The sequence below is a fragment of the Rattus norvegicus genome, chromosome 4 (assembly GCF_036323735.1).
Source record: "Rattus norvegicus strain BN/NHsdMcwi chromosome 4, GRCr8, whole genome shotgun sequence".
Lineage (NCBI taxonomy): Eukaryota > Metazoa > Chordata > Mammalia > Rodentia > Muridae > Rattus > Rattus norvegicus.
This window is the reverse complement of record NC_086022.1, coordinates 12,717,482-12,732,773: the sequence shown is the minus strand read 5'-3', so window position 1 is coordinate 12,732,773 and position 15,292 is coordinate 12,717,482. Positions and strand designations below refer to the sequence as shown.

Sequence of the window (15,292 nt, the reverse complement as noted above, 5' to 3'; positions counted from 1 at the left end):
GACTAGAGTTGCAGATGTTTGCCCTCTGCCATCTATGTGCTAGGAGTCGAACCCTGGTCCTTCTGGAAGAGCAGCCAGTGCACTAACTCCTGAGCCATCTCTCCAGCCCCAAGCACCTTCTTTTAAACACCTATTTCCATATTGTGCTTCCCACATTTCCTTTTCTGCCATCCTTGGCAGAATCCAGCTGGAAACCTCAGGCACTCATCTGTGTGAAATTAAAATAGAAAGGTTTTCCAAATGGGACATTCAAACTAGTAGAACCCTGGACCCACAAACCTAACTTCTGGGCTCTGTTCAAAGTGGCACAGCATTCAATGTTAAGGACTCCCTGCAGCACTCTATAAGACACACCATTCCTTGTGTAGTTTTAACACTGTCGAGAGACAGCGTTCCCTTCTGTGGTGTTTTTGCCAGTACAACTTATCTCACAAAATCATCATAGACAAATCATCATTATAACACGAACATATTTCGATTAACCTCTGTGTGTTCTGGGCACATTGAAATAACTAAACTGTCTTGCTGAGGCAAGGTCATTAAGATCACAATGTGTTGGAGATGCTTTCAGTGTGGCAGAAGTCAGGAAGAAAGCCCCACAGACGATAGCACAGCCTTTCAGGAGGGTGTCTAGCACTCAGAAACCAGAAGCTCATCTTGTGTTCTAAAGTACTGTGCTGCAAAACCAGGGAGCCTGTGGCCTTTTGGCCCAAGTCTACCACACCACAGATGGCTGGTCCATGGACCCAAACTCCCACACTATAGAGTATGTTTGAACCGAAGTCCAAGATGGTCATCCCACAAAGAGGGCTAAGTGAAGGTGTAGTTATGGTAACACAAGTATAATCGTCAATGTATTGGAGAAACCATCCACTCCCTGATGTGCCCTGAAGAACAAAGATTCTTAGATACAAAAAGGCCATTGTTCATATTAACAAATAAATAAAAATCTACATCAGCTGGGTGTGGAGTGAACATCCAAAGTTCTAGAGCTCTGGAAACTGAAGCAAAATGATCCTGGGTTTGAGACCAGTCTGGGCTGTACGGTGAGACTCTGTCTCCGTGAGCAACAACCTCCCAAGGCGAAAGAAATCAGATTTGCTTATACATCAGGAAATGATGAAATAGTGGAGAATGAAATGTTGAGTGTGGGGTGTAAAGGAGTGAAAATAGAGGAATATCATACAGCCATTAGAATTAAAGTAGAATGGAGTTCTACTTTATAAAGTTATACAATCATTAGCGTCTGGCACTGATTATATAGACTGTTTAATGTTTAAAATGTTAAACGGTGTCATCTGTGCTGTGGTCCCAACTTTATTAAGTGGGCATTTGCATAAGAAATACAAAGGACCTGGGAAGGGAACCGTTGGCATTTAAAGGTGACTGGATTTGTGGATGGTTCATACATACTCACTTTTTCGTACCTGTCACAATGTCATGTAAAATAAATAAAACAGCAAGAGAAGGGAAGGGGTTGAGACATTTTCTATGCCAGGCCAGATCCTGATGCTTGGGACAGATCTATCATCTTCCCACTCCTTTAAAGCAGCCACAGCTTCAACTCACACAGATATCTGCTTGTTGAGCTGACAGTGCTGTGTGTATTGGGACAGACTGCATAAAGACTTTGGATAATAAATCCACGGTGCCTTTGAACTATTTGTTGGCATGGAAAGGGTATTTAGTTGACATGAGGTACGGGTTCATGCAGCCAGAGCTGGCCTCAAACTCCCTAGGACCCTAAAGAGGACCTTGAATTTCCGACTTCCCTCTCTTCGCCTTCCACATACTAGGGTGACAGGCAGACAGGTGACAGGCAGACAGTCATCACTCCCGTGCATGCTAAGCAAACCTTCTATCAAGTCGTAGCCCCAACTGTGGTATTATTGTCCCATAACTAAAGCATGAAATTCTTGCTGACAAAAGAAATGATTTTTTTTCTCTTCCCCCAACCCTTTTTCTCTCCCCTTCCTACAGTTCTGTTAAGCCAATATTCTCTAGAATGAGCACAAAACAAGTCAAATAACAGCTAAACAAACAGCTTTGTACATCAGCACCAAGAAGGAAGACACTGGGGAGAGATCAGAGTCCAGAGATGAATACGCACAAAATCGAAACATCCACTCGTCAAAGCACCTCTGATTCTAGATCTGCAGAGACTCGAGTGGTTTTCTGGGAGGAGCTACGATCACGGACTAAACACCAGCTCGTTGGGAACTGTCATTAAGTAAGATCAGATCACATTCATGAAAATCATATTCAGGAAATAGTTTAAGAAAGAAGAATACAGCTGTGCTAGGATTAACCTGTAAAATACATATGTTCTGAGGTTTATAAGCTGTCCTTTTTAAATCAAACTGAAAACAAAACACACACAAAAAGCTTTAATCTTTCAATGCTATTAAACGAAATAAAAGGGCAGTTAGTTCTAGACTATTCCCGTCCCAGTAGCCAAGAGGCCCATGGAGTGTCACGTCTTGGGGAATGCCTCTGACCCTTCGTCCCTCATCACTACTGTCCACTCATTTCACTGTGCAATTAGTTACAGCCACGTGGTTATTAGGAGACTTAGCCCTTCAGACTTCTCAGCCACTGTGTGTTCAGTTTAATCTGTCTGTACAACTTATCACTAAGGAAATGTTCCTGCCACAACTCCATCAAACTGTGAATCACAGGAAGTACATCGAGACACCGTAGGTTCCCAAGCAGCAAGGATCTCCCTGTCATTGACAACACAGCATCAAGGAGCTCTGAACAATATAGAAAGTCTATTTTCACTTGGATGCTCTCTCATGTAATATATAGGCTGCTATCAAATAAACACTTTTTCTAATTCTCCCTAGTATATGCATAGGAATTTAATATACTTTATAAATAGATACCTAAAATATGAGTTTTCTACTTCCTCATTCTAAAAGTCTCTAGAAATCCACATTCTTTATTTCCTTTACTGACATATACTCATTTTTGCTTTGTCAAAAGAAACTCTTCCATTAAATCTACTTCTAAACGATAGTAAGTGGTACTAACAGAGTAAGTAAAAACTTAATAGCCTTAGAAGTAAATAACTATATACTTACATGTCAAAGGAACTTGATAGGGATAAGTTACCTTTTGTTTATTAATGTTGTTTTTGAAAATTCTCATACTTTTCCCCTTTTGGTTAGCTGGTACTTGGAAGTAGTTGCAACTAACCAGTTCTCTTCAAGAATCTTTTCCTCCCAGGATCCCCCAGCCCTTGCCCTCATAACACACCCTGCCTAAGTCCAACAACAGAGAAATACTTGGTATTAAAGTAGTCCATTGTCCGAGTATAAACTCAAGCCAAGGTGCATATAATGGGGGCTGGGTGTAAGCCAGCCCATGTTCTACACCTGAGCAAAAAAAAGCCACACAAATAGAATGACTGCAGCCCCAGGCTCAGGGTTGGACTAAATTAGCATTTCACCAGAGCATCCGCTGGAAGACAGCATGAGGATGGGGCTGCCCTCTCTTCTGTCCCCATAAGACCACGCTCACGATTTTAGCCTTGTTTTCTCGAATCAAGTGTTTCAAATGGCTGAAAGTACATCACAAATACACTCAAGTGCTCATGTAACTAAAACCCAGTTCACAGAGAGAGAACTCAGGCTTTCCCAGAGAAGTAAATCAAGGGGACGCTTAGCCTCTGCAAGTGTAGTTCTAGTCATCCTGGGGGCTGTTGTTGCTTTAAGTAGTAGTCATCCCGAGGCATTCAGAATACCCTCCTTACTGAATTTAATTACACACAACTTTTTAAAAATTCACCTTTTATTTCAGGGGAGGCATCTCTATATCTTCACTAAAATCAGAAGGTATTAGGTTCTTCTAATCCATGTGAATTGTGATTCTGTCTGGGTCCTACATCATTAGCAGTAATGTTTCAAAAAAAATAAAAGGTACTTCCTCTCCACGTGCAAATGCTTTTATGTTTTTGCCATGAAACCTAGGTGTAATTTAGCATATGACAGCGCTATGAAGATGGGCCATTGATGATATATCATTTGTACATAGATAACACACATGAAACCACTAAATGTTAAGTATAAGAAACATGTTTTTACCTTTAAAAAAAAGACTCTTTTTTCTCATTCTGTTCTATTATGTCCAAAAGTTGTGTGTAATTTTTTTAAGGTCCAGGAAATGTAAAGAAATTTGTTGGAATATCTGAATTTCTGTAAAAAAAAAATAAAAATAAAATTTTGTTACATAAAAAAATTATATTTGGTGGTGTGGTATACATTCATTTTCCTTCACACACACCCTGCCACCACCCCCCCCCCAGGGTTACTTATTTCTCTCCGTGCTATGATTAAATACTTGGCAAACAGTAACTCAAGGGAGAAAGGTTTTATTTTGGCTTAGAGTTTAAGAAGGACACAGTTACTCATGGGAAGAATGCCATGGCTGCTGCTGGATATATTGTATCCAGTTGAGAGGCAGAGCACAGAAAGGAAGTGGAGCTACAATGCAGAAACCCATAGCCTGGCCTCACCCCACACGTCCTCTAGCAAATCTGCACCTCCTAAAGGTGCCACAAACTTCCAAACAGTGGCAACAGCTGGGGAAGAGCGTTTGAACACATGAGCCTCCAAGGAACATTTCAAATGCAACCCAGCACACCAGGGTGAGTTACTGGTTTGACAGAAAGAACTGCCTTCAGAAATTCTCCTTGCATCTCATGATGCTGCAAGTGATAGGCACCAATTAAATATGCAGGACCCTCATGCATGGGACACGATCATCTCCAAGGCCTCCCTCTTCTACCCAAATACAGGCATACCCCCTCTGGGTCAGCTAGGTTAGTAGCTGAGCTGCTCCTAACACTTCTGCAGCACTCCACTCAAGGCACATATTAACTAGTTGAGTTTCAATCCCAGATGTTTGCTTATTAGACTGTCCTGTAAAACTCTGAACCTTGGGGGTGTTTTTCATCTACAAGATGGATATAAATGATATTAGTATTATTGTGACAATGTAAAATGATTCATAATGTTGCATTTGACAAGCAGGAGATTATCAACCTATGTCCATTCCCTCTCTTCTTATTATATAGGACACTCGTGGGGTGGGGCAGGGGGAGTGGAGAGATATCTCCATGTAGACAAAACATCCAAACACATAAATGCATCTTCAAAATGCATCTTCAAAAAAACAGGAAGAAGGAAGGAAGGAAGGAAGGAAGGAAGGAAGGAAGGAAGGAAGGAAAGAAAGAAAGAAAGAAAGGAAGAAAGAAAGAAAGAGAGAGAGAGAGAAAGAGAGAGAAGGAAAGAAAGAAAGAAAGAAAGAAAGAAAGAAAGAAAGAAAGAAAGAAAGAAGAAAAGAAAGTCAGGTGTGGTGACATACGTTTTTGAGGAGGGCACAAGGTAGGCATGTCTCTATGAGTTTGAGGGCAGTGTGTCTCCATAGGGAGTTCAGGCTAACCAGAGCTGTATAGTGAGGCCCATGCAGAAGCCTGGCATAAAAGGAGATTAATGAGATCAGCTAGGCTGGGACAATAACAGGAAAACATGGAACAACGGAGCCCTGAAGATCCCGGGTCCTGTCTATCTAAAGGGGATAAATAACCAATACTCAACAATCATATGTGCCAAGAGTTATTCTAAGCACAAGAGTGATTCACCTCCCTCCCCCTAGACAAAGCCCCTGCTTTCTGGTAGAATTTAGAGAATTAATGAAAAGGTTGTCTCAAAAGAAATGCCTTGAAAGAATCAAAACAGGGTAGCATGATAGACTGATATGGGCTTAGGAAGGTGAGCTGCATTTAGCGTGAGAGCCCTGCAGTGAGAACTGAGAACTGGGTGGCGCTGAACAAAGAGAAAGAATGTCAGGCTGAACCTATGGTCTAATGGCTCTCAGCTAGGATTAAACTCAGCACGCTGCAGCTACCGCTAGGTGGCAATAGAGACCTATGTAAACTGAGTAGGAATGAACTCTGCAGCTTTGAAGTCTAGGAGAGTCCGTGCTATATTTTTAAATGTGAGTGAAAGCTATTGGAGGATCTTAAATGGGAGAACAATGCAAGCTATTCTACATTTCTCTTAAAGATTATCCTTGGTTCTACTTCTAGCAATATGAAGTAGAAATTCTAAATCCTTCCTTTCACGGGGGACGTAGCTCAGTAAGCACTTGCTCTGGGTTCCTTTGGTGTAGGCCTGGAACTCAAGCACACGGTTAGTAAACGTAGGATAATCAGAAGTCATTCGGCCAAACAGGGAGTCTGAGGCCAGCCTGAGCTACAAAAGGCCCTAGCTTGAAGAGAAAAGAAAAGGAAAAAGGAAAAAGAAGAAAGAAAGGAAGAAAGAAAGAGAGGAAGGAAGGGAGGGAGGGAGGGAGGGAGGGAGGGAGGGAGGGAGGGAGGGAGGGAGGGAGGGAGGGAGATGTCAGGGCAATAAGATAACACAGCAGATAAAGGCATTGCTGCCAAGCCTAAGTATCTAAATTCAGACACACATACACACACACACACGCGCGCGCGCGCGCGCGCACACACACACATGCACGCACGCACGCGCACACACGCACGCATGCACGCAGGCACACACACGCACGCGCACACACACACACACCCCAAATTTTTAAAAAGCCCTTCCTTATAAGATGCCACTAATCTTGAATAAATTACCATGAGATTATTTTTAATACGTGGCTTAGCCTGCAAGGAAGTAAGAACACTGAAGACAAAGAGAGACAGGAAAAAGGCAGCTGAAACCCAAATGTGACTATGACAAGTGCAAAAGCCAAAGATAAATCTACCCAACAGAACAGGGAATGGAAGGTGAGCGTTGGACCACTGGGAGAGGAGAGCTAACCCAGAGTTCCCAGTGTGAGCCAGGAAGCTTAAAGATAATACAGCCTTAGGGGGCGACCCGGAAAACTCTCCAAGCCTGAAAGTGGGTTGACGCACTCGCGGTTTCGTGGCTGAATGGACTATTACAGAAGGTGTGCTACTACCAGAATGCCTTGAAGGGAAGATCTTGTTCCGGGAAGCATCTTCTCTGAGTCCCCCGGCTCTCAGCCTTCTGAGGTAAGCAGGTTACCCCCACCTTGGTCCCTGCCGTGAGCCTTTCTTTCCACGGCCTGCAAACAACGGAGCCCAGCTGAGTATAGTCTAAGTCCCCTGAAACCACAGCCCAGAACGAGCCTTTGAGTTGTTTATATTAGGTATTTGTCACCGTGATAAAACATACTGAACATGGAACGTAATTTCATCAATTAGCCTCAGCAAGATACGCACTCATGACTTTAAAATACTAAATGCACCAATAGATCATAAGAAATAATTGGTAGAAATAACCAATAACAGGTGCACTGCCCCACGAGTTTTAGAAGACAGGATTGCTGGACACTGACTATAAAGCAGCCACACTTTACGCACTAAGAAAATAAAAATGGCATCTGGAAGGTTCCGATAATGCACACAACACAGGTACCTCTTGTACATAAAGCTGTACACATACCCCACCCAAAACAATGGATAGATTTCTCCTCCCCTAACAGCCATTAGTAACTCCTGTTTTGTGGTCATTTTCCGTTCCAACATAGTACAGAACAAATCCAGGTATGGGAGGCAGGGGGAAACTTTGAGGAAACCGGTTTTGGGCACATGTATAAAAATATCAGCTGTGTCCTTTGAATGAATCCTTAGGGGAAACCCCCTATTTACCATGCTGTGCCTATGCATTGATTGAGCATGCTTATGATTAAAACCAGCTACATCATGGGAAGGGACATAAGCAGGGAGCAAAGGCCTGCCAATCATAACAGAGACCTACTCCTGACAACCCCCTTATTAGGCAAGCTTCTCTTTGTCTTCATTAGCAATCAAAATATGAATTGCATGTATAAAAATAATAGTATCTGTTTTGTTGGTGTATTAGGATTCCCTAGAGTCACAGAACTCATGGATAGTCTCTACATAGGAAGGGAATTTGTTATGATGACTTGCAGTCTACAGTTCAGATCCCCAACAGTGGTCAGCTGTGAATGGGAAGTCCAAGGATCTTGCTCAGTCCCGCAAGGCTAGTTGTTTCAGCTGGTTTTCTGTAGATGTAGATTCCAACTGATGTGCTGGCAAGTAAGTGCAAGCAGGCAAAGAAGAACGAATCTTCCTTCTTCCAATGTCCTTATGCAGGCCTCCAGAGAAGGTGTGTCCCAGATTAAAAGTGTGTGCCACCACACTTATTTTGTCCCAGACTGACCTTGAACTCAGAAATCTCCTTGCCTTAGTCTCCTGGGATTCACGGTCACTTCCTCAAGATCTCCATGCCAAGATCCCAGTGAGAAACTGTATCTCTCAGCCTCAAGATCTGAATCACTACACAATTCTGGATTGCAGTTCATTCCAGATATAGTCAAGTTGACAACCAGGAATAGCCATTGTGATAAGTATAAACTTAAAGTCTAACAACACCAAGCACTGGTGGGATCATTGAACATTTGAAGCTGGGGAGATGGCTCAGTGGGTAAAAGGGCTGGTGGTACCCAGCCTGAGCCTGAGTTCACCTCGCCAGAACCCACAGAAAAGCCAGACACACTAGCCCAGACCTGTAATCCCAACTCTCCAGGAGTAAGATTGGAGGCAGAGACAGAAGAGCCCCTAGAATCTCCTAAACCAGTTAATCTGGAGGACACAGACTATCCTATGATCTCCACAAGCATGCAATGGAATGCACATACCCATACACATACGTACACATATCATGTATGTGCAAATTATGTAAAAATAAATGAATGAATTTTTTAAATCCCCAGAATCCATGTTTAAAAAAAAAAAAAGACACTACCACAAAACCTCCAACCTACAGTTTATCCTGCCTGCAGGATGTGCTGGGGCAGGAGCCCATTAGAATCATCATCAGGGAGACCAGCCACAACTGATGGGAACAGATGCACAGTCCCACAGCCAAATATTAGGCAGAGCTTGGGAGTCCTGCAGGAAAGTGGGAGGAAGAATTGTAGGAGCCAGAGAGGTCAAGAACACAACAAAGTCATGGCCCACAGAGTCAACTGACATTGACTCAGTGGGCTCACAGAGATCAGGAAGCCTGTATAGGTCTGACCTAGGTCCTCTGGATGTGGTATTCTTGTGAGATTCTGATCTAACAGTAAGAGTGGAGGCCACCATGATGCTTTTGCCTGCCTTTGGGACCCTTTTCCTTTTACTGGGTTACCTCATCCTACTTTGATGTAAGAATATGTGTCTGGTCTTATTGTGGCTTGTTATGCCATATTTGGTTGACGTCCCTGGAAGGCCTTCTCTTTTTTGAAGGGATATGGGGGAAGAGGGGAGGGAGGGAGAGAGACTAGAGGGAAGAGAGGAAAGAAAATTATAGTCGGGGTATAATATATGAGAGAAAAATGCATAATACGTACATACATACATAATACAAACATATACAGATATACAAACAGGAACAACTCCACATAGCTGTGACCCCAGTTCTGTGAATACAGGAAGACCACTGGGGTTTACTGCCCATGAGCCTAACTCCAGTAGGTATTAGCCTTTCGAGCAGACCTCTGCAGATCTACAAAGACGTACTGTCTTGTAATTCTATATAGACAAATAGGTGACTTCTTAATTCTTAATGATGATCATAAAAGAATTCCTAAAATTGTATCGGTGTTTATTAAGCTCTTTTATAGTGGGGTTGCTATTAGATCCTTTTTGTTAGTCAAACCTGCAATGAGAACTCTATCAGTCTCCCACGTGTCACCAGTTAATTGCTTCTAGATAGTAACCAGACTTTCTCCTATTCAAAACACATTCCAAGAGGTTGTAAAACAACTAACCAAAGGTCATAAAAAGAGAATTAATGATTTATTATAGGTGCTAGAACAGAAGATAAAATAATGACTGGGTTTATCTATACAAAACTTCACTAATAACTTAGTTATAATTTTTAACTCTCGAAGAACCTTGGAGCTTGGATAGGTGATGAATGTTTAGCCAGATAATTACTCCTAAAGGGTATGTATGTAAACATTCTGTTGTAAACTTCTATTTCAATTTGTGATTTGATTTTATGTGTGAACTTGTGATGAACTTTTTTTTTTCTTTTTTTCGGAGCTGGGGACCGAACCCAGGACCTTGCACTTCCTAGGTAAGCGCTCTACCACTGAGCTAAATCCCCAGCCTGTGATGAACTTTTTAACATGTGATCATATATTCTGAAAGATGTCTAAGTGCTGAGGACAAAGAGAAGAGACAGAACTGGGTTGAGGAGAACTTTTTAGACAGAACTGAACTCAAGAAGAACTCAGAAGCATAGGCATAGCATTGGGAGGAAAGGCATTGAGCGTAAGAGCATTATTATGACATCAGAGCAGGAGGGGAGAGCAAGGTTAGGAGAATGCAGCATAGAATAACTTAGAGACTATAGGTAACATTAAAAAAAACTGAGAGCGCCAAGTGCAGAATGCAGAGGGAAAGAGGAAAAAAGAAGCTGCAGAGAGCAGAAGAAGCAGGCAGGCTTCTTACCATGGGACAGAATAGGCCCTTTCTTAATAACAAGGCAGACTTAGTCTTATTAAAAGGAGCAAAGTTTTTTCTTACAAACTTGGATTTAATTCACTTAGCAGTAAAAAGATAGAAGCTTTTTCTTTCTCTATGCAATAAAGATTGGAGCTCATGTTTTATCCAGAATGAGTGAATTCTTTCTGCACTGATATTTTGGTCTTTGGATGTGTACGTATGTAATTGTGAGAATTTATGTGTGCATGCGTGTGGTGTGTGTGTGTGTGTGTAACTGTGAGAATGTATACAAGCTGATCCCAACTGGTGTGAATAGAAATGTATAAATATGCATTGAAAACCTGTATATGAATTTATGTATTTATGCATATTTGCTTATGTAAAAGTTTTTTCCTTCTGTGAGTGTGATTCTCTTCTCCTGTTTCAACAGAAGTTTATTGCTCCAAACTTCCCTCTAGTCCAACAAAAGAGACATATGGACAAAAGGCTCTAGTAATTACTCCTTTACTTAATCTCCTGCTGTTTTAGGATGAGGTGCTAAGTGCCAGAGACTGCAGTTTCTGGCCTCAGAGGAACACAGAACGCAGGTCAGCTACAGTAGCATAGCAACTTAGATAAGCAAATTTATTATTATTATTATATTATAATCATTATTATTATACAGCAGTTCTAAATATCTTATAAGACAAAGTCTTAAACCCCTGTATTTTGTAAGACAAAGTCTTACCCTCTGCTGATGCTCTTCCCCCTCAGCTGCCTCAAGACAATCTGAGAAGAAAGAAGACCCTGCCAGGGCTCCTCCCCATCCTCCACAACCCTGACTCAAAGCAATAAGGAACAGAGTGACAACTACTATCCTTCTCTAGCCTCTGCATGTACACATAGACCTACACACACACACACACACACACACACACCACATACAAATAAACCACAAATATGCACACACCCAGCACACAAAAGTAAATAAGTAAAAACAAATTGAACATTTTCGTACATTAAATTTTTTGTTCTCTGTAGGTATAGATACTGGGAAAGTTCTTACAAATAAACACCAAAAAAAAAAAAAAAAAAAAAACCTGTGGAAAAGAACAAAAGGAAGGAACAGACAGTCCAAATGTTTATCAACAAGGCATAGATTTATGTAATTAATTCATTCACACTGTCATAAGTATGGAAATGAGTAAACCTCAGTTACCAACATCAACAAAACTGATTATATTAGGTTGGTTTAAAGAATAGTCATTTTTAGAAAGTAAAATGGGTTACAGTCAGAGAAACCTACAGACTGCTCAGTACTCACAGGAGGGTTGCCATGAGCTTAAGATAACCTAGTGAGACTAGGCCAGCCTAGACTGCAAACTGAAGTCTTGTGTCAAAAAAAAAAAATAAAAAATAAAAAAAAAGAGTCCTGAAAGCAAAGCAGAAACAGAAGAGATCATTGGGAGATTACTGGTGATAAAATCTGTCTCCATGTAATTGAAACAAAAATAAAACCAATAAATTAAGGAAACTGGTGGAGACTAGACAGGTGGTTCAGCAGTAAATAACCTCTGCAGAGGGCTTGCATTCAGTTGTCAGTATTCCATGATCAGTCTACAGCTACCTGGGACACTAGTTCCAGGGGATAACATATTCTTCTGGCCTCCACAGGCTCATGTATACATGTGATATACATACATATTCTCAGGTGGGTGCACATACATACATATAAAATAAATCAGTTTTTAAATTTTTATTTATTTTTATTTTACATGTGCAGATGATTTACCTGCATACATGTATGTGCACCACATGTATGCCTGGTACCCCTGGAAGCCAAAAGAGGGGATCCCCTGGAACTAGATTTGCAGATAGTTGTGATCCCCCATGTGGGTGCTGGGAATCAAACCCCAGTCATCTGGAAGAGCAGCCAGTGCTCTTACTTGCTGACCCATCGCTTCAATTCCAAATACATCTTTTTTGAAAAATAGCAAGATAGATTGACAACTTTTACAATAAATCAATTGTCTCTGTTTGAATCTGAGAGATATAGTCTGCTGCCTTTCTAGTTCTCACTGTCTGCTATGACCACGATTGTGATCATGGCTGTGACCATGGCTGTTATCATGACTGTGACCATGGCTATGAACATGGCCGTGACTGAAAGAACCAGAGTTGGGGTCAATCTAAATGGAAAATTCCACCAGAAACTTCCAAGCACTAAGAACCCTCCCTTCCAGGAAGGGTAGAGCCAGCTTAGTTCCTGGAAAAACTACAAGCCAACTGTCAGACAAAGTCGCCTGTGACTCCCAACCAACCCTTTTCGGAAAGTCCCAAACAGTCCACTGACCACAAATCAGTTTGAAAGTCACCTCACTCCACCAATAGTACCTTACCCAGTTACTGTTGCTTGAATTCTGCCCTTATCAAATGTATACAATTCCCTGTTAGAGTCTGCTCAGGGCTGTCCCTCTTGAAGCAGGGTGGCCCCAACACATTGGCACAATAAAACTCCTCTTGTTTTTGCATTGACTGCCACCTCTGTGAGTCTCATTCAAGGGATCCTGGTGAGGTCCACCTAGAACCCCACATTTGGTGTGTTTGCTGGGAAGATCACCTCTTATGGGGGACCCACAGGAGGATGATGAATCAGGGGAACAGCTAGAACAGGTTCTATGGTTGTCTATCTCCTCTATTTTGCTTTTGTGTTTGTGTGCTGGTTTTGCTTTTGGTTTGTGCTTACAAGCATCAGGAAGGCTGAGAGAGCCACAGTAATTGGGATGGTCATTTGCAGCAGGCAGATGTGCCTCAACGGCATGACTAAGGGAGGCTGGGGGACGCTCTAATCACTCTGGAGGGCATCAGGAACACTCTGCTCCTGTTTGGTCTTGTAGACTTCGGACTGGTTTTAGCCAGCCAAGTTACCAGGTAACTTGTGGACAGGGTGAGTGGTCTGTGTACTAATTGTTCTTTCTTATTTTCTTGGACTTGGAACACCACCCCTCTCCCACCCCTCTGGGTCTGGTCCTAGAGCATTAAGATGAAGTCCAGGGGGGCTGGGGATTTAGCTCAGTGGTAGAGCGCTTACCTAGGAAGCACAAAGCCCTGGGTTCGGTCTCCAGCTCCGAAAAAAAGAACCAAAAAAAAAAAAAAAAGATGAAGTCCAGGGACATGTCCATAACTTGTCAGTAGACATAAAGAAAAAAGGAGGCTTCAAGATGGCTACTCCCATGCATCGGCTTATAGCTCAGTGGCAAGCTGAAGCCAATAAGCAACACGTAAGATGTCAGAAATGCTTGGAATTTGGACATTGGACTTATGAATGCAAAGGGAAAGAAAGTACCTACACAGGTCTTCGAGAACAGCAGAGCTGAAGAAAGCTTTAAAAGAAAAAGAAAATAGATTATTGCAGCAAAGCGATGGAGAGAAAGACCACGAAGAGAAGGCCTAAGAGTGTCACGAGTTCCAGTACCTCTAGCAGTGACAGTTCAGCCAGTGAGTCTTAATCAGAGAGCGAGACATCTGCCTCATCCTCTTCAGAGGACAGTGACTCAGATGGACGCCTCTCTAGCTCCTCCTCCTCAGCCTATTCCTCCTCCTCATCCTCCTCATCCTCGTCCTCAGACTCAGACTCAGACTCAGACTCAGACTCAGACTCAGACTCCAGCTCCTCCAGCAGTAACAGCAGCAGTTCTGAGAGCAGCTCTGATGACAAGCCACCAAAGAAGAGGAAAAAGAAATAGAGCTCTCTCTCCTCTGGACCAATGGATGGAAAGGATTTGTGACTCCCAGGGAGTGAAGACATGCTCAAGCAAGCAAGTTAGCTGGTCAGACTTGTTAAAGTCCAGAACTTTCTAAGTATTCACCATTGTGTAGGATATTAAATAAAGATGTTATATATATAAAAAGATGTTTATTTTAGGAAAGAATATTGTGTTTTTGCTGTTGCTTTTCTTTTTGTAAAGACTGGGTCTCATTTTGTAGGTGTGGCTGGCCTTGAACTTGATCTGTAGCACAGGCTGACCTTGATTTCAGAGAGATCTACCTGTCTGCTTCTCTAATGTTGGGACTACAGATACGTGCCACCATGCTCAGCTTTTGGTGTTGACATTTTTTAAAAAAAAAAAAATTTGAACTCTATCTGTAGTACATAATCAAAGCTGAAAACCAGGAAATGTATTTCAGTGATGGACAAAAGTCATTTTTCTCCCGCCTATGAAATGAATGTTTCATGTGGTATATGTTAAGGTGTGTATGGGACGGTCTTTGAAGATACTGCATCAGAATATCAAGTTTCGGGGCTGGGGATTTAGCTCAGTGGTAGAGCGCTTACCTAGGAAGCGCAAGGCCCTGGGTTCGGTCCCCAGCTCCGAAAAAAAAAAAAAAAGAACCAAAAAAAAAAAAAAAAACAGAATATCAAGTTTCTTGTACTCTTTTGGCTGTGTTTATTATGTGAGATTTTGTTATTGTAAGTAGTTTTCCTACTGTTAATAAATGTGCTCTATTTAAAAGAAGAAGGAGGAAGAGGAGGAGGAGGAGGAGGAGGAGGAGGAGGAGGAGGAGGAGGAGGAGGAGGAGAAGAAGAAGAAGAAGAAGAAGAAGAAGAAGAAGAAGAAGAAGAAGAAGAAGAAGAAGCAGAAGAAGCAGAAGAAGCAGAAGCAGAAGCAGAAGCAGAAGCAGAAGAAGCAGAAGCAGAAGCAGAAGCAGAAGCAGAAGCAGAAGAAGAAGAAGAAGAAGAAGAAGAAGAAGAAGCAGAAGAAGAAGAAGAAGAAGAAGAAGAAGAAGAAGAAGAAGAAGAAGAAGAAGAAGGAG

General features: G+C 42.0%; 1 protein-coding gene and 1 pseudogene across 3 annotated transcripts in view; both read left to right on the top strand.

Moving 5' to 3' along the window:
- Positions 1-4,242, top strand: part of Lhfpl3 (LHFPL tetraspan subfamily member 3) — a 542,908-nt gene extending 538,666 nt beyond the window's left edge. Inside the window, exon 4 of one of the 3 annotated variants that reach the window (XM_039108983.2) lies at positions 1,981-4,242. In XM_039108983.2, coding sequence (XP_038964911.1) covers positions 1,981-2,009 — 29 coding nt within the window. In that variant the 3' untranslated portion in view covers positions 2,010-4,242. The remainder of the gene's footprint in view (positions 1-1,980) is intronic. The other 2 variants (NM_001401282.1, XM_039108985.2) reach the window with 2 other exon arrangements.
- A 2,167-nt stretch (positions 4,243-6,409) lies between these two features.
- Positions 6,410-15,041, top strand: LOC134486546 (zinc finger CCHC domain-containing protein 10-like; annotated as a pseudogene).
- Positions 15,042-15,292: the final 251 nt, after the last annotated feature.